Source organism: Ovis canadensis, chromosome 5, assembly GCF_042477335.2.
Source record: "Ovis canadensis isolate MfBH-ARS-UI-01 breed Bighorn chromosome 5, ARS-UI_OviCan_v2, whole genome shotgun sequence".
Lineage (NCBI taxonomy): Eukaryota > Metazoa > Chordata > Mammalia > Artiodactyla > Bovidae > Ovis > Ovis canadensis.
The window spans coordinates 55,039,809-55,058,576 of NC_091249.1; the positions used below are offsets into that span (position 1 = coordinate 55,039,809).

At 38.3% G+C, this 18,768-nt stretch overlaps 1 protein-coding gene across 1 annotated transcript; it reads right to left on the bottom strand.

Annotated features, from left to right (window-relative positions):
• Positions 1 to 858: 858 nt before the first annotated feature.
• On the bottom strand, positions 859 to 1,812 carry LOC138441803 (olfactory receptor 2T29-like). The gene has a single exon (XM_069592867.1). The coding sequence runs from the start codon at positions 1,810 to 1,812 to the stop codon at positions 859 to 861; it is 954 nt and encodes a 317-aa protein (XP_069448968.1).
• Positions 1,813 to 18,768: the final 16,956 nt, after the last annotated feature.

Below are 18,768 nucleotides of genomic sequence, written 5' to 3' on the forward strand. Positions count from 1 at the left end.
AAGCTGTGACAAACCTAAACAACGTTTTACAAAGCAGAGACATCGCTTTACCAACAAAGGTGTATATAGTCAAACTTATGATTTTTCCAGTAGTCATGTGTGGATGTGAGGGTTGGACTATAAAGAGGGCTAGGCACCAAAGAATTTATGTCTTTGAACTGTGGTGTTGGAGAAGATTCTTGAGAGGCCCTTGGACAGCAAGGAGAGGAAACCAATCAATCTTAAAAGAAAATCAATCCTGAATATTATTTGGAGAGACTGATGCTAAAGCTGAAGTTCCAATACATTGGCCACCTGATGTGAAAAGCTGATTCACTGGAAAACACCCAGATGCTGAATTTGAGCAAATTCTGGGAGATAGTGGAAGACAGAGGAGCCTGGCATGCTGCAGTCCATGGGGTCACAAAGAGTCAAAAATGGCTTAGTGACTGAGTAACAGCAATTACAGTTATTGCATGAACTACGTTTATAGTTCAAATTCCTTCCAGGTAGGATCCATGCGTTACTCAGATTTTAAACTAATTTCACTTATTTTTTAAAAATTATAATGTAATATAAGAAATGTTTAATAAAATCATTTCCATGAGTAAGATATCATGCTGTGTGACCATTAGCTCTGGACCTAAAGAAAGGCCAGTTCTAGGGCAAGATACATTGTTGTACAAGGCTTAAGAAAAGCATGAGGGAGAATGCTCACCTCCTACTGGAAGGGCCCTGCACTGCCTATCAACTCTCTCAGGGATGAATATGGGATGATACATCATGGCACGAAAATCTGAAGAATAATATTGGCATGAGACTATACATTTCTGATGTACAGTGAAGGAAAATAAACCATTACTACAAAAATGTCTTACTTTACAGTATTGTGACAGATCCCATGTTTAACATTTTCTTTAGAGCCCCTGTGACATCCTTATTCCTAAGACTATAGATTAAAGGGTTAAGAACAGGAGTGAGTATGGTGTAAAATACAGATACAAGCATATCCCTCTCAGGGGTGTGGTAGGAACTGGGGAGCATGTAGGTATAGACTGCAGCTCCAAAGAACAGGATGACCACAGTCATGTGGGAAGAACAAGTAGTGAAAGCCTTCTTCCTGCCCTCTGCCGAATTCATCCTGCAGATGGTGAGGAGGATGAATAAATAAGAGCTTGAAATGACTGTCACAGGGATGAGGAGCATGAGGACACAGCACAGGTACATGAGTGTCTCATACAGGGAAGTGTCTGAGCAGGAAAGCTTCATTACAGCAGGGACTTCACAGAAGAAGTGATGGATCTCCCGGGATCTGCAGAAGGGGAAGGTCATGGTGACTGGTGTGAGCATGAAGCCATCCACTGATCCCAGGAACCAGCAGCCAGACACCAAGAAGTGACACACTCTATGGTTCATGAGAATAGAATAACGGAGTGGATGACAGATGGCCACATAGCGGTCATAGGCCATGGCAGCCAGAAGGAAAAATTCTGAACCTACTAGAGTCAAATAGAGAAACATCTGTATTCCACATTCAGAGGCTGAAATCTCATTCACACCCATGACCTGGTCCATGAGCATCTTCGGCACAGTGACAGAAATGTACATCACATCCATGAGGGACAACTGACTGATAAAAAAATACATGGGAGTTTGGAGATGGGCATTAGAATGTATCAGAAGGATCAGGATGCTATTACCAGACAAGGCCATCAGGAAAATCACAAAAATGACCACACAAAGGAGAGCTGGGTGCTTGGATTGACTGAAGAATCCCACGAGGATGAAATCCAACTGGCCAGTGTAGTTTGCCACCCAGGTGGAGTTGTCCATAAAGTTTCACCTAGATAAGCAAGGAGAGCTTTGTAATTAATAGATTGCTCATGCAATGTGACCACCTGATATTAATGTTTAGTGAGCTTCTGCTGCATGTGTGTTTGTGTTTTTGTCTGTGTGTGCACACACACCTGCATGCACAGCCATGTATACAATCCAGTTGTGCTAATAAGAGGAGATGTCATGGGGTTGTAGATTTGAGGATTGTAAGATTCCTGCAACTAATACATTCTTTGAAAGAGAAAGAATTCAAAACTTGTCTTTCAGTGAATATATTGTGGGTTAAATTAATCAGTTACTAATAGTAAGTTTGCCAAAGTTCAGTGTCATGAGATATCCTGATGCAAACTCTACATAAATACATATTTAAGCGAATAAGAGTATATAAATATAAATAAGTACAAATTATATTTCCAGTTTTAACTGTGGGTAAGCAGAGTTTCATAGAGAATCCCATCTCTGTTTTATCTAGTACATGCTTCTGCAACATCATCTCCTTACAGTTCCTACCATTTGTTTCAAATATCAGGGAACAGAACTAGCATTTAGAAGGTCACAGCCATTTACAAGACAAGGCATTCATTGTTTTGCAAGCATTATCTGCTTTATTGCCTACAGCAATCAAGTTTTCATGGAAAAAGAGATGCGTAAAGAAAAACTGAAAAACACTGAGAAGTCTCTGACTCCATGTAATGTTCTGTCCCCTATCTTGCTGCTCACAGTACATATCTGCATTCAATGCTGAAGAAAAAAAAAAAAAAAAACTTGGTTACACTTAAGGTCATAATCAGTCGATGAGGGAGAAATATTACATAAATATGATTTAAACTAGAATATTAAAAGACATACAAAATAAATTATTAAGAACAGTAGGAAAAAAAATACACCTGAACTTTCTTAAGAGAATTCGTAGTTTTTTCTAAAATTTCTACCAGGCAGATTACATTTTGGATCTTTTCATTTTCTGACATGTTAAATGTTAAGTTTTATAAGTCCTTATCAACAAAAGGAAATATTGGCTCTACTTTCTGGAAAGAGTTTAGAAATGCTTATGATGCAGTAATATTTCAAGTAGAATTTCCAAGTTTCAAATATATTTTATGTTCTCGTGATAATCCCAAGACTAATTACAATATTCAGTTTATTAACAATCCCATGTTCTGGAGTGATGAAGCTGCAGACAACTTTGAAAGTGAATTTGGTGATTTAATATAGATATACAACAAATTTGCCACAAATTGCATTAACATATATTTCTGTCAGTTTCTACCTTCACTGGCAGATGAATGCTGAGCTCCATCTGTGTAAAATTTTAAAACTGTACAATTAAGACAAAATTACACCTGTGACTGTCTATTTGTGGTCAGAATGAAGGACCAGTACAGTGGCTGGTACAAGTGAAGACCTCAGATCTATTTGTTGAGCAAATAAAAAGAGAGTAGAGGGCAAGTGGGAAGTGGGACTTTCATTTCTTTGGTAAATGAAAGTCACTGTGTTCAAGTGACACTGAATACCTAGGACACCAGACAGATAAGGGAATTCTGTTTGTACCACAAAACACAATTGGCCTCCCTATTCAAAAGGGAGGCCAATTTTTTTCTTACTTTTCTCTACCAAATTGCCTGAGCTCAAAATCAACAAAAACGGTGCTTATTAAACTTAGTAATTAATAACAGTAATAGTAGAGTAGTAACAAATCTTACATTAATCTGGCAGCTTCTAAGCAATTGTTTTATTGCATTACTGGGCTTTTTGTCCCCAAGAGCCTAGGAAGTACTTACTCATCTTATTTTCTCCTTTTACAAATTAAATAATTCAGGTTCTTGGGGCATCTGCCTAGACTTGTGTCTCAGCTCAGGAGTTGGGACACAGAGTCTGTAATACTGCACAAATACTGTAGAACCCACTGTCCCCTCCACAGTCTACAATTTGGGTATTAGCCACCAACTGTAGATTTCCTCTAGGAAACAGATACGATTGAGACATTTATTTCAATGTTCTAACATCCAGAAATAACACCCATACCAAGTAAAATTAGTCCCTTTTCTTCTATTAATTTCAGTCTCAAGAAAAGAAATTACAATAATGTAGGAGGGTGTGTATTCTTTTGTCTGTATATAACTGGAAATCAAAACTTGTATCCTAATATGTTGCAGTAAATAAATGTAATATGAAAGATTCAAGAAAAAAAAAAACATTTGCTTCTCTCCAGAGAAATAGATGATAATGAAAAATATTAGAAATAAGTTCAAACATTAACAGAATGTGACAGAAACCCAAGTAAAAATGATATTAATTACCCTTTTGATTCTTTTTTCCTGTCTTCTTATCTGATTGACCCCAAAATCAGATGATGCCGAAAACCTCATCTAGATGGACTAATGGGAAGTGGCCACAATTAACTATATAAAAAGAAACTGGAGAGTGACATCATAGCTGGTTTTACTATGCCCATTAAGGGAGTGGAACATGGGCTTCTATAGATAAATTCCCTCTGGGTCTTTGTAGAATAATGAAATCAAGAGAGTTAAAAGTAACAAATATCTGTACTGCAATTTCTGATTTTTTTCTCATTTTTAGCCACTTTTATTATTAAAGTAGAACTCTTAACCAATATTAACAATAATCTTAAATCTTTACCATCATCAATAAATTATCTATGAAATAGATATTAGCTTATATATCTAATATAAGCCTTAGCCTTTTCACATTAAAAGTATTTCATGTATACATATATCCCCATGTAATCTTCAAGAATATTTTGTGAAGTATCGGTGTTTGCCTTATCTTTCACAGATATAGACCCTGAAACTCATAGTCTAATTGATATGTCAAAAAGAGTACCAATAATCAGTAATGTAGTTGAGATAAATTTGAGAGGGTCTCCTTTATATCTTCATCTGGATCACTCTTCATTATTAATGCTTTGCTGATTGTGTTCTTTCTTTTGTTACTCAGCTGCAATCTGTGTTGCATTGCATTTTAGCGTATTTTTTAAAAATTGAAATGTCAACATCTTGTTTATAGAAAAATATATATAAAAAAAAAAACAGAAACCATTACAAAGAAAATATTTTAAAGGGGCCATAATCTAATCTATCAGACAAACATCATGCTTTAACAGTTTTATTTTGCCTTGAGATTACAAATATCTTCAAATTGTATATCACACACCAGGTAGTTGGGATAAACAAGGCAACAAGAAGCAACCCCACCATCATGAAACTTGCAGGCAAATTCTTCTGAACCTTTTTCTATATGTGTGCCCTCAAACTATGTTGATTATTTTTCCATGCAATCTTTTGTCCATGACATCCTTGTCTAGAGAGTGACTCCTGTTTAAAAGGCCTACGCTCGGGGGCTGGAGCCTCCCACATCCTCCAGGGTTTCAGCCTGAAAATGGTTTATTCTCACCACTTTGTCACATGGTTTCCCAGAAGACTCTGATGGTGCAAGCCCTGGGAGGCTCTAGATAGTGAGAAAAAAGGAAGAAATTGCATCTTTTTTCTTGTTTCCGATGAATATCTCTGGCAGCAGCTGTAAGCTATTGAGAAACATGCAGGAACTGGAGGTTCCAGTATCTCAAAGGCAGTTTCAGTGTTATTAGTGCAAAGCAGGACTGGGCTGCAGCAAGGAAGGGTCCCCTCTGTAACTAGAGTATGCACCATCTCAGTCGGCTCAGTAGTGTGGGGAGTGTGGGGCTCCAGTGTTTGGCAGACTTGACATTTCCTTCACTTTTCCCCCAGCTTTCACTCCAGTCCATGGACATCCCCATAACCAATCCCCTGAAGTAAATTTCTTCACTTCAAAGTGTGTAAAATAATGAGGTTAAGGTTCTATCAAATGAATATACATTAATTACAATTCCCCATAATATTGAATACTTGTGTTTCATTCACATTCTAAATTACAAGTTACACTGTGACAAAGATGATAAAAATATATATATATAACATTCTCTGAATGTAATTTCCCCTGAGATAATTTATCAGAGGGTATAGAATACTTGTGGGCTTCCCTGTGAAAAGTTATTGCTGAATCACGCAAAGATGCCAGGATTCTTGGCCTCCAAAGGAGAAAAATTCAATCCGGGGCCAGAGATGAGGCTTGATCGCTCAGAGCTTTTGTGTAATAAAGTTTTATTAAAGTATAAAGGAGATAGAGAGAGCTTCTGACATAGACATCAGAAGGGGGTAGAAAGAGTACCCCCTTGCTAATGGTAGCAATGGAGTTATATACTCTCCAATGAATCCAAAGAATGTCTGGAGGTTGTAAAGACCACACCAGACCTACACCCATAATTTACATTTTAAGATAACAGAATTAGCTGGAAGGTTTAGTCCAGAGACTGCCTTCAGGCAGGATACATTATTATATAATCCTTGTAAACCTACTCCCATAATTTACATTTTAAAATAACTTGATTCAGTTCAGTTCAGTTCAGTCTCTCAGTCGTGTCTGACTCTTTGTGACCCCATGAATTGCAGCACGCCAGGCCTTCCTGTCCATCAACTCCCGGAGTTCACTCAGACTCACGTCCATCGAAACAGTGATGCCATCCAGCCATCTCATCCTCTGTCGTCCCCTTCTCCTCCTGCCCCCAATCCCTCCCAGCATCAGAGTCTTCCAATGAGTCAACTCTTCGCATGAGGTGGCCAAAGTACTGGAGTTTCAGCTTTAGCATCATTCCTTCCAAAGAACACCCAGGACTGATCTTTAGAATGGACTGGTTGGATCTCCTTGCAGTCCAAGGGACTCTCAAGAGTCTTCTCCAACACCACAGTTCAAAAGCATCAGTTCTTTGGCACTCAGCTTTCTTCACAGTCCAACTCTCACATCCATATATGACCACTGGAAAAACCATAGCCTCGACTAGGTGGACCTTTGTTGGCAAAGCAATGTCTCTGCTTTTGAATATGCTATCTAGGTTGGTCATAACTTTCCTTCCAAGGAGTAAACATCTTTTAATTTCATGGCTACAATCAGCATCTGCAGTGATTTTGGAGCCCCCCAAAATAAAGTCTGCCACTGTTTCCATTGTTTCCCCATCTATTTCCCATGAAGTGATGGGACCAGATGCCATGATCTTCGTTTTCTGAATGTTGAGTTTTAGGCCAACTTTTTCACTCTCCTCTTTCACTTTCATCAAGAGGCTTTTTAGTTCGTCTTCACTTTCTGCCATAACATGATTAGCCAGGTTTAATCCAGAGACTGTCCTCAGGCAGGATACATAATCCTAAGGAATGTAGAGAAAAAAAAGAAAGTTTGTCCTTTCTTCCTCCTTGAGAATTCCCCTCTCTCCTTGGGGACCCCTAGACTTCTTATCAACTTGCCTAAGAAATGACTCTCTCACCTGGTAGTTCAAATGGTAAAGAATCTGCCTGTAGTACAGGAGACCCAGGTTCAATCCCTGGGTCAGGAATATTCCCTGGAGAAGGGAATGGCAATCCTCTCTAGTATTCTATCCTGGAGAATCCCATAGACAGAGGAGCTGGCTGGAAATACTTCACGTTTCTTCATACACAACACAGAACTGCTTTTCCAGAAATGTCTTCAAATGTGCTATGATATCAAATTTCACTTGAACTACATTAAGTTGTATGTGCTTTTCCATCTCAGTCAATTTGATAGGCATATAATTAATACCTGCTACATTGCTGATCTTGTTTGTGACACCATTTGTCTTGCTGTTCACACTATTCACACTGTTTGCTGAACCCAGGGTAGACAAGGCATGAGCTAAGAGGCTAGAAGACTCAAGGAACCATAGGAATGGCAGACACACTTATTCTCTCCTAGCTGGCACAGCAGCCATAAAACAGCATCTCTCCTTGCTGAAGCAGCAGCAGTCATAACATAACACAACATAACCACACACAACACTGTGAGCAAGTGTGTACCTTGTGACATGCATGCACAATGCTATAAGCAGTCTCAGCTGTTACACAACCATGCAAAGTCATTGTTTACAGAACATGGAGCAAGAGAGCCTGACCATGCCTTATTGGCTAATTTGCCTTTATCCACACCTGCCTTTCTTGATTACTAATGTGGTAACTTTACCATATGGTAACATAACTTTTCATATGTTTATCCATCTAACTACTGCTTATGTGAAACATGTTTATATCTTTTGCACATTTAATTTTTAAAAGTTTTTCTTTAGAAGTATGAAAGTGTTACTATATTAAGAATAGTAACTCTTTGTGAGTAGTGTTTTTTTTTTCCTAAATTTTTGATTGTGATATTTTATCTCATCAGAATATTTTATTTAGTTTAATGTGTGGTTTATTTTAACATTTTTGTATTTAGGAAGTCCTTACACAGTTTGGAATCATTAAAAATAATCAATTTTGCATTTTTTTTAAAAGAATGAGTTTCACGGTATTTTTGAACAGTTAATTTCTAAACCAGCAATAACTTCTTGGGGGTGTAATATGGAGTGGATTTCTAATGTGGTTTTCAAGTAGAGACTAACTTCAAGGACTAAAGAATTCGATCTTTCATTCACTCATTCCAAAAATATATATTCACTACCATTTATGTGCCAGCTGCATTTATCTTTCTCAAGATTGCTTTGGCTTTTCAGGGTCTTTGTGTTTCTATAAAAATTGCAAAATCTTTTGTTCTAATTCTATGAAAAAATACCATTGGTAATTTGATAGGAATCATACTTGTTTTGGGTAGTATGGTCATTTTCACAATAGTGATTCTTCCAATCCAAGAATATGGTATATCTATCATTATGTTTGTGTCGTCTTTGGTTTCTTTCATCAGTATCTTATAGTTTTCTGCACACAATCTTTTGCCTCCTTAGGTAGGTTTGTTCATCAACAGGTGAATGGATAAAGATACAGTATATATGTACAATGAAACAGTATTCAAAAAATAATGCCATTTTCAGCAACATGGACGGACCTAGAGATTCTCATGGTGATTGAACTAAGACACAGAAAAACAAATATCATATAATATCACTTATATGTGGAATATTTTAAAAGGGTACAAATTAACTAAGTTACAAAACAGAGCTGAGTCACAGATGTACAAAACAGACAAATGGTTACCAGGGGATGAAGAGAGAAGGGATAAATTGGGAGACTGTGTTTGACATACTCACACTGTGTGCATGTATGCCAAGTCACTTCAGATGTGTCTGACTCTTTGTGACCCTATTGACTGTAGCCTGCCAGACTCCTCTGCCTAGGGATTCTCCAGGCAAGAATACTGGAGCAGGTCACCACGCCCTCCTCCAGGGGATCTTCCCTGACCCAGGGATCGAACCAGCATCCCCTGCAGCTCCTGAATTGCTGGCAACTTGTTTACCACTGAGCTGCCAAGGAAACCCGTATACACACCATTATATAAAAAATAGACATCTAATAATGAACTGCCATTTAGGACAAGGAACCCTACTCAATACTCTGTAATGGCCTCTATGGGAAAAAAAATAAATTTAAAAAAAGAGTTGATATATGCATATGTGTATCAGCCTCATACCTGCCAAAGATCCTCGAAGCACTCAAATAAAACCTTGTGTGCACCAGGACGCAGAGACCCCACAGAAACTGAGCCAGACCTGCCTTTGAGTGTTTGCATGTCTCTTGAGACAGCATGGATCAGCACTGGCCTGTTGCAGGGACAGGGCCTCTGGCTACAGCAGATCTGGGAGGTGTGACATGTGACATAACTCCTCTGAGAGGAGATTGCCATTAGTCCCACCATACAGCCACCAAGCAGATTACCCACAAACCGGAGAACAATTATACCAAAGATATTCTTGCACTGTTGCAAAAGTTCTAGGGCCCATAGCAGTTTTCCCAACCTGGGGATCCAGCAAAAGCACTGAGAACCCCCAGAGAATTTGAATTTGAAGACCAGTAGGATTTTATTACAGAAATTCCACAAGACTGTAGAAGCACATGCTTGGAAGGCACAAACAAAACCTTGTGTGCACCAGGACACAGGAGAAAGGAGCTGTGACCCCACAAGAGACTGATCCAGACTTGCCTGTAAGTGTCCAGGAATCTTCAGCAGAGGTGTGGGTCGACAGTAGCCTGCCAATGGTTCAGGGGCACTGAATACAACAGTCCTCGGAGCTGCAGCATGCTGACATAAGTCCTTTTGAAGGAGGTTACCATTACTGCCATGACCCCTACCATAGTTTGTTCTCAGGTCAAACTACAGGGAGGGAACAAGCCCCACCCATCAGCAGAAAGTTGAAGTAAAGATTTACTGAGTATGACCCACCCCTCCGTCAGAGCAAGACTCAGTTTGCCCCACAGCAGGTACCTCCCATCAGGAGGCTTCCACAAGCCTCTAATCCTTATCCATCAGAGGACAGACAGAATGAAAACCACAGTCACAGAAAATCAACCAAACCGATCACATGGATCACAGCCCTGCTTAACCCAATAAAACTATGAGCTATGCTGTGTAGGGCCACCCAAGATGGACGGGTCATGGTGGACAATTCTGACAAAACATGGTTCACAGGAGAAGGGAATGGCAAACCACTTCAGCATTCTTGCCTTGAGAACCCCATGAACGGTATGAAAAGGCAAAAATATATGACATTGAAAGATGAACTCCCCAGGTCAGTAGGGGCCCAATAGGTTACTGGAGAAGATCAGGGAAATAGCTCCAGAAGGAATGAAGAGGCTGAACCAAAGTGGAAACAATGCCTAGTTGTGGATGCGACTGGTGTGAAAGTAAAGTCCAGTGCTGTAAGAACAGTATTGTATAGGAACCTGGAATGTTAGGTCCATGAAACAAGGTAAATTGGAAGTGGTCATACAGGATATGGCAGGAGTGAACATTGACATTTTAGGAATCAGTGAACGAAAATGGACCAGAATGGGAGAATTTAATACAGATGATCATTATATCTACGACTGTGGGCAAGAATCCCTTAGAAGAGATGGAAAAGCCCTCATAGTCAAAAGAACAGTCCAAAGTGCAGTACTTGGGTGCAATCTCAAAAATGACAGAATGATCTCTGCTCATTTCCAAAACAAACCATTCAATATCACAGTAATCCAAGTCTATGCCCCAATCACTAATGCTGAATATGTTGAAGTTGAACAGTTCTATAAGGACCTACAAGACCTTCAAGAACTAACACCAAAAAAACAACAATCTTTTCCATCATAGGGTACTGGGATGCAAAAGTAGGAAGTCAAGAGATACCTGGAGTAATGGGAAAGTTTGGCCTTGGAGTACAAAATGAAGCAGGGCAAAGTATAACAGAGTTTTGCCAAGAGAATGCACTGGTCACAACAAACACCTTCTTTCAAAAACACAAGAGAAGTCTCTACACATGGACATCACCAGATGCTCAATACTGAAATCAGATTGATTATATTCTTTCCAGTCCAAGTTGGAGAAGCTCTATTCAGTCAGCCAAAACAAGACTGGAAGCTGACTGTGGCTCAGATCATGAACTCCTTATTGCAAAATTCAGACTGAAATTGAAGAAAAAAAAAGGGGGGGGGAACCACTATACCATTCAGGTATGACCTAAATCAAACCCCTTATAATTATACAGTGGACGTGACAAATAGATTCAAGGGATTAGATCTGATAGAGTGCCTGAAGAACTCTGAAAGGAGGTTTGTAACATTGTGCAGGAGACAGTTATCAAAATCATCCCCAAGAAAAAGAAATGCAACAAGGCAAAATGGTTGTCTGAGGAGGCCTTACAAATAGCTGAGAAAAGAAGATAAGTGAAAAGCAAAGGACAACAGGAAATATATACCGATCTGAATGCAGAGTTCAAAAAATTAACAAGGAGAGATAAGAAAACCTTCCTCAGTGATCAACGCAAAGAAATCGAGGAAAGCAATAGAATGGAAAAGACTAGAGATCTCTTCAAGAAAATCAGAGATACCAAAGGAACATTTCATGCAAAGATGGGCATGAAATAAAGGACAATAAAGGACAGAAATGGTATGGACCTGAAAGAAGCAGAAGATATTAAGAAGAGGTGGCAAGAATACACAGAAGAACTGTACAAAAAAAGATCTTCATGACCCAGATAACCATGATAGTGTGATCACTCACCTAGAGCCAGACATTCTGGGATGTAAAGTCAAGTGGGCCTTATGAAGTATCACTATGAACAAAGCTAGTGGGGGTGATGAAATTCAAACAGAGCTATTACAAACCCTAAAAGATGATGTTAAAAATGCTTCACTCAATATGCCAGAAAATTTGGAAAATCCAGCAGTGGTCACAGGACTGGAAAAGGTCAGTTTGCATTCCAATCCCAAAGAAAGGTGATGCCAAAGAATGTTCAAACTACTGCACAACTGCACTCATCTCACATGCTAGCAAAGTCATGCTCAAAATTCTCCAAGCCAGGCTTCAGCAGTACATGAATCATGAACTTCCAGATGTTCAAGCTGGATTTAGAAAAGACAGAGGAACCAGAGATCAAATTGCCAACATCCACAGTATCATCGAAAAAAGCAAGAGAGTTCCAGAAAAACATCTATTCCTGCTTTATTGACTATGCGAAAGCCTTTGACTGTGTGGATCACAACAAATTGTGGAAAATTCTTCATGAGATGGAAATACCAAACTACTTTACCTGCCTTTTGAGAAATATGTATGCAACTCAAGAAGCAAGAGTTAGAACCAGACATGGAACAACAGACTAGTTCCAAATGGGAAAGGAGTATGTCAAGGTTGTATAGTATCACCTTGCATATTTAACTTCTACGCAAGGGCTTCCATGATAGCTCAGTTGGTAAAGAATCTACCTGCAATGCAGGAGACCCCAGCTCGATTCCTGGGTCAGGAAGATCTGCTGGAGAAGGGATAGGTTAACCTCTCCAGTATTCTTGGGCTTCCCTTGTGGCTCAGCTGGTAAAGAAACCACCTGCAATGCAGGAGACCTGGGTTTGATCCTGGGGTTGGGATGATCCCCTGGAGAAGGGAAAGGCTACCCACTTCAGTATTCTGGCCTGGAGAATTCCTTGGACTGTATAACTTGTGGGGTTGCAGAGAGTCAGACATGACTGAGAGACTTTACTTTCACTCTCACACAGAGTACATCATGTGAAATGCTGGGCTGGATGAAGGACAAGCTGGAATCAAGATTGCTGGGAGAAATATTAATAATCTCAACTATGCAGATGACACCACCCTTATGGCAGAAAGCGAAGAAAAACTAAAGAGCCTCTTGATGAAAGTGAAAGAGGAGAGTGAAAAATTTGCCTTAAAACTCAACATTCAGAAGACTATCATCATGGCATCTGGTCCCATCACTTCATGTCAGCTAGATGGGGAAACAATGGAACCAGTGACAGGCTTTCTTTTCTGAGCTCCAAAATCACTGTAGATGGTGACTGCAACCATGAAATTAAAAGACGCTTGCTCCTTGGAAGAAAAGCTATGACCAATCTAGACAGCACATTAAAAAGCAGAGACAACACTTTACTGACAAAGGTACATCTTGTCAAAGCTATGGTTTTTTCAGTAGTCATATATGGGTGTGAGAGTTGGACTATAATGAAAGCTGAGTGCAGAAGAATTGATGTTTTTGAGCTGTGGTATTGGGGAAGACTCTTGAGAGTCCCTTGGATTGCAAGGAGATCCAACCAGTCCATCCTAAAGGAAATCAGTCCTGAATAGTCATTGGAAGGACTGATACTGAAGCTGACACTCCAATACTCCGGCCACCTGATGTGAAGAACTGATTCACTGGGAAAGACTCTGATGCTGGGAAAGATTGAAGGGAGGAGAAGGGGACAACAGAGGATGAGATGGTTGGATGGCACCACCGATTCAATGGACATGAGTTTGAGCAATCTCCAGGAGTTGGTGATGGACAGGGAAGGCTGGCGTGCTCATTCCATGGAGTTGCAAAGAGTCAGACACAACTGAGTGACTGAACTGAACTGAACTGAGCTGAACTGAAATGGGAATGCAAAAATGAGGTTCAACTATCTTAAAATCCTAACTGCCCTTTGCATAGCGCAGAAAAATTTGAGGTAAATATATATATATATATATATGAGATAAGGTATTTCACACAAAGTAAAGCTAAATAAAGTTGGTTCATTGGACAAATTAGGGGAAATTCATTAATAAATACAAAGAAAGTTACTTAAACATAATAAAATGTATGATAGCCTGTTAAAATGTTTTATAAACCTAATAAAATATCCCTAAAACACATCAACTGGAGAAGGCAATGACAACCCCCTCGAGTATTCTTGCCTGGAAAATCCCAAGGACAGAGGAGCCCAGTTAGCACCAGTCTATAGGGTTCCAGAGTCAGACACAACTTAGTAACTAAACACAAAGACAATATATCAAACAAAACAAAAAACTACAGAGAGAACAAAATAGCAGGAGGGGGATTATAACACATTCCCTTCTCTATTATAGACAGAAGAAATAGATAAAAATTAATAAAATTTGAATGTCAGAATTCCGAATGAACACATGAAAAACATTACACTCAATGACAGAGGAAAATATAGAATTTTCACCAAAAAAATGATCACATAAGGCCCATAATATAAGGTGTAAAACACTTCAGAAGATTAAATCTCTATACTCAGAGTTTGAATTCAGAATGCATTAAAACATAAATAAGAATGTCTCATGTGTTTGTAGATGATAAAATATTATTTTAAATAATATTTGGGCCAAATAAAATATTCACATATCAGACCTATAGGATACTTCAAAGGCACCAAGTAAAAGGAAATTTAGAGGCTTAAATATGTATGTTAGCCTATTTTTTTTAATTCAATGACTTAAACATCCTTTTAAAAAATATCATATAGCACTGAAACATGTATATTATCATATGTGAAATAGATCGCCAGTCCACATTCGATGCATGAGAAAAGGTGCTCAGGGCTGGTGCACTGGAATGACCCTGAGGGGTGGGATGGGGAGGGAGGTGGGAGGGAGGGTCTGGATGGGGAACACATGCACACCCATGGCTGATTCATGTGACTGTATGGCAAAAACCACCACAATATTGTAAAGTAATTAGCCTCCAATTAAAATAAATTTTTTAAAAAACTAAAAAAAGATGTGTATAACGGACCTTTGGACTCAGAGGGAGAGGGAGAGGGTGGGATGATTTGGGAGAATGGGAATTCTAACATGTATACTATCATGTAAGAATTGAATCGCCAGTCCATGTCTGACGTAGGGTGCAGCATGCTTGGGGCTGGTGCATGGGGATGACCCAGAGAGATGTTGTGGGGAGGGAGGTGGGAGGGGGGGTCATGGTTGGGAACGCATGTAAGAATTAAAGATTTTAAAATTAAAAATTAAAAAAAAATAAATTAAAAAAAAATAAAAAACTAAAAAAAGAAAGTATGTCATATAATGGCAAACATAAACCAAAGAGAGTAAAAGAAACAAAACATACAATAAGGCACTTCAACAAACTAAATGATAGTTCTTCGAAAAGACAAACAATACTGATAAACTTATGCTGAAAATGATCAAGAAATAAGAGAGAAACCACAATCATAAACTATTATCAGCAGTGAAAACAAGGACATCAGTAGGGGAGCCAGAAAATTACATGATACTTACTGATTCTGTAAACTGTTTATTGATTATGGGATATAAGAATTCATACCGCCAGGACACATATACAAAAATAGCAGCATTGTTTGTAACTGCTAATAAAATGAAGACAATATATGTATTCATCAGCACAAGAGTGCATGATTAAAGTATAGTCAGAAAATTCTATTTTATACAGCACAGAAAATGAATAAATCCATGATTCAACAACATGGATGAATTAAACATAATAAAAAGAGATTCTAAGAGAAAGGCAAAAATACAAGCAACATGATTAATCCATATGTAAACCAAATCAATTGACATTGTTAGATACAAAAACAGGTAATAAATCTGTGAATAAAAACAATAAAATGATTTTTTAAATAAAATTCAAAATAATGACTACCTGGCATCAAGAGCTGGTCTTGAATAAACAGGTTGAGAGCTTCCAGGCACCAGAGTAATTCTCATTCTAGGTTTGGGGGATGGGCTCTGGATGATTCATTTGCAAATATTCCATAAGATGCATCCTTAAAGTCTTTACACGCTTTTCAATACTATTTTTTACATTAAAATTTTGTTATAGAAATTATGCAATAGATTGGAAGAATATAGAAGGCTAGAGATTAGGATGATTTGCTTTATTCTTTAATAAAAAATATTGTTCAATTACTTCACAGATGGAATTGTTAAAAAAGAGAAAAGCTGGGGAAAATTTTTAGGAAGACCTTTCAGAAATCTTTCAGATGGTTGTTTATGCAAGTAGGGTATCCCATATCTCACCCTTGAGGATGGACAACCACTTTCTCTTAAGTATGCCTGTCTCTATCCTTGCCCTCCTTCAATCTCCAGGTACTCTAATTTTAGAATAAATATTGTAAAAATGTTTATTAATATACTTAATATATATTTAATTTTATATAAATTAATAGTTCAGTTCAGTTCAGTCGCTTAGTCGTGTCCGACTCTTTGCGACCCCATGAATCACACAGCACGCCAGGCCTCCCTGTCCTTCACCAACTCCCGGAGTTCACTCAAACTCATGTCCATTGAGTCGGTGATGCCATCCAGCCATTTCATCTTCTGTCATCCCCTTTTCCTCCTGCCCCTAATCCCTCCCAGCATCAGAGTCTTTTCCAATGAGTCAACTCTTCACATGAGGTGGCCAAAGTACTGGAGTTTCAGCTTTAGCATCATTCCTTCCAAAGAACACCCAGGGCTGATCTCCTTTAGAATGGACTGGTTGGTTCTCCTTGCAGTCCAAGGAATTCTCCAGAGTCTTCTCCAATATTGCAGTTCAAAAGCAGTATATGAACATAATTATTGCACATAATTTACTCTGCATTTAGAGTAATCAAAAATTGAATGATATTAAGAATTTTGTATATGTTATGTATATAATATATGATATTCAAATAATATGCATATAATATGTAAAATATGTGTTCTTACAGCTTCCCTGTTCATGCCACTCTACATGCATATTTAATTCCACTGTTTCATTTATATTCATATTTCCTCACAAGCATTTCCTCTTTGAAGTGTTCCTTTGTCTCTTTACAAATATATATTCTTTATTTTGGAATCACTGTTCAAATCTGGTGTCCCCTACTAGATGCTGTAAGGTTCTCATAGTTTTTATGACTGGGATCCCAAATCTGCACAGCTCTCTTCTCTACTAGGAAATAAAACCCTAGATATAAGGGCTTGCATTCTGGCCACTGCTGTGTCCCTCACAAACTTCAGAGTTTCCATAACATTGCAAGTAATCTATAAAGGTTTAATAAATGATTAAATAAGCCAAGTGCCTAGGAAGAATTTCAAAGAGTTTAATTAGCAGAATGACACTGATATTAAATGAAAGAACATTGGTTAAATACTAGACTTGTGATGAAAAGATAAAATAAATGTTTTACAAGATGGTTTTATAGGTTAACCAAGTACTTACATTGACCTTTCTAAAAGAAAGATTTTAAAAGGCCAGCAATACTGTTCTTTAATTCAACATCAGCTCACGAACTTTCCTCATGAGACAGAGTCTACACTGGCTCCTTCATGCTCATGAAGAAGCAGGGCCAGGGCTCTGACATACAGAGTCAGAGCCAGGGGTAAAGCCACGTTTATCCAGTCGTACCTAAGAGGGGACAACAGACCGTTGAAGGGACTGAGCCCTGGACTGGACAAGTGAATTAAATTCACTTACTGTTCAAAGTACCATGGTGATGTTCTGTTACTAGTTCTATTAGTGGTAGAGAAATCAAGATAGTGGGGTGGGGGGGGGGAGGAATTTGATATTAAAGCTGCTGTGTAGCAAGCTAGGATTTAGCTAGAGGTCTCCTTGATCCTACACCCTCTCTCACAGCTCCACCACTTGAAGGCAAATAAAAAGAATAGAAAATACAGAGGTGGGAATAGAAATCAGTTTGCAACAGGTATTAGGGACTGCCTGTGCATATTACCTCCATATTTGTCAAGGAACTTGAATAGCAAATTTTGCTTTCCCCATCTCAAAAGTGATTATAAGGCAACTGTTAGGGCTTGGGCAGGTTCACAAATGCCACATAGCTCTTGAGAACTAAAGAGGCAGATTCTGAACTAACCTCAAGACTAATTCTTTTCACTTTATTGCATCTAATCACAACAGTCCCTCTATTTGTGGGTAAATTCAAAATCAATATTTGTTTTTCTTTGCACTTTGTGTTCCCGGATGACAAATACATAAATCAAACACTCATTAAAAACAAAAATCAAACTGATTGGAAAGATAATACCTAAGACTTATCTAATGATATTGTTAATAATAAGATTATTAAAATTGTTTAATTGATAGTATCAGTTTGGGCAGTTTTGCTTGTTTTATCTATGTAATCACAGCAGTGTCTAAAACTAAAATTTTACCTGCCTCTAGATAAAGCTCTCACTTTTTAGGTACAGGTTCTTTCCCCTCATTGGTGGAGTTATTTCCATGTTCAGACAATTTCCTTATGTAACACTATAGGAATAATCATAAACGAGTAGCAAAAGCATTGAGTTGACATGCCATGTAAAGAAACTGCTTGTCAGTCTATTGACATGCAGCAGGTATGAGGTATGAGAATACCCAATGTCTAACCTTTGATAGCAAGATAAAGGTTCTGTTCCAAGTGGTGGTACCTCAACAATTGAGAATCCAAGTCTCCTTCTTGTACGTTAATCAGAGGAAATGTACATTTTCCTAATTTCACATATTCCCAAAACACTGTATCATTTTGTTCATGAATATAGTAGTTCCTGAAGACTTCATAGTAATTCATTTTTACTGCTATTGTTCCAAATCAAGTCTCATACTAAAATGATTGATAAACTTGGGATGTGAGATGAGATAGTTTATGTCAATGTTGACAAAAAGGATGAAAGGACTCATATATA

Coding starts and splice junctions, on each gene's coding strand:
- LOC138441803 (XM_069592867.1), bottom strand. CDS start 1,812: ATGGACAACTCCACCTGGGTGGCAAACTACACTGGCCAGTTGGATTTC.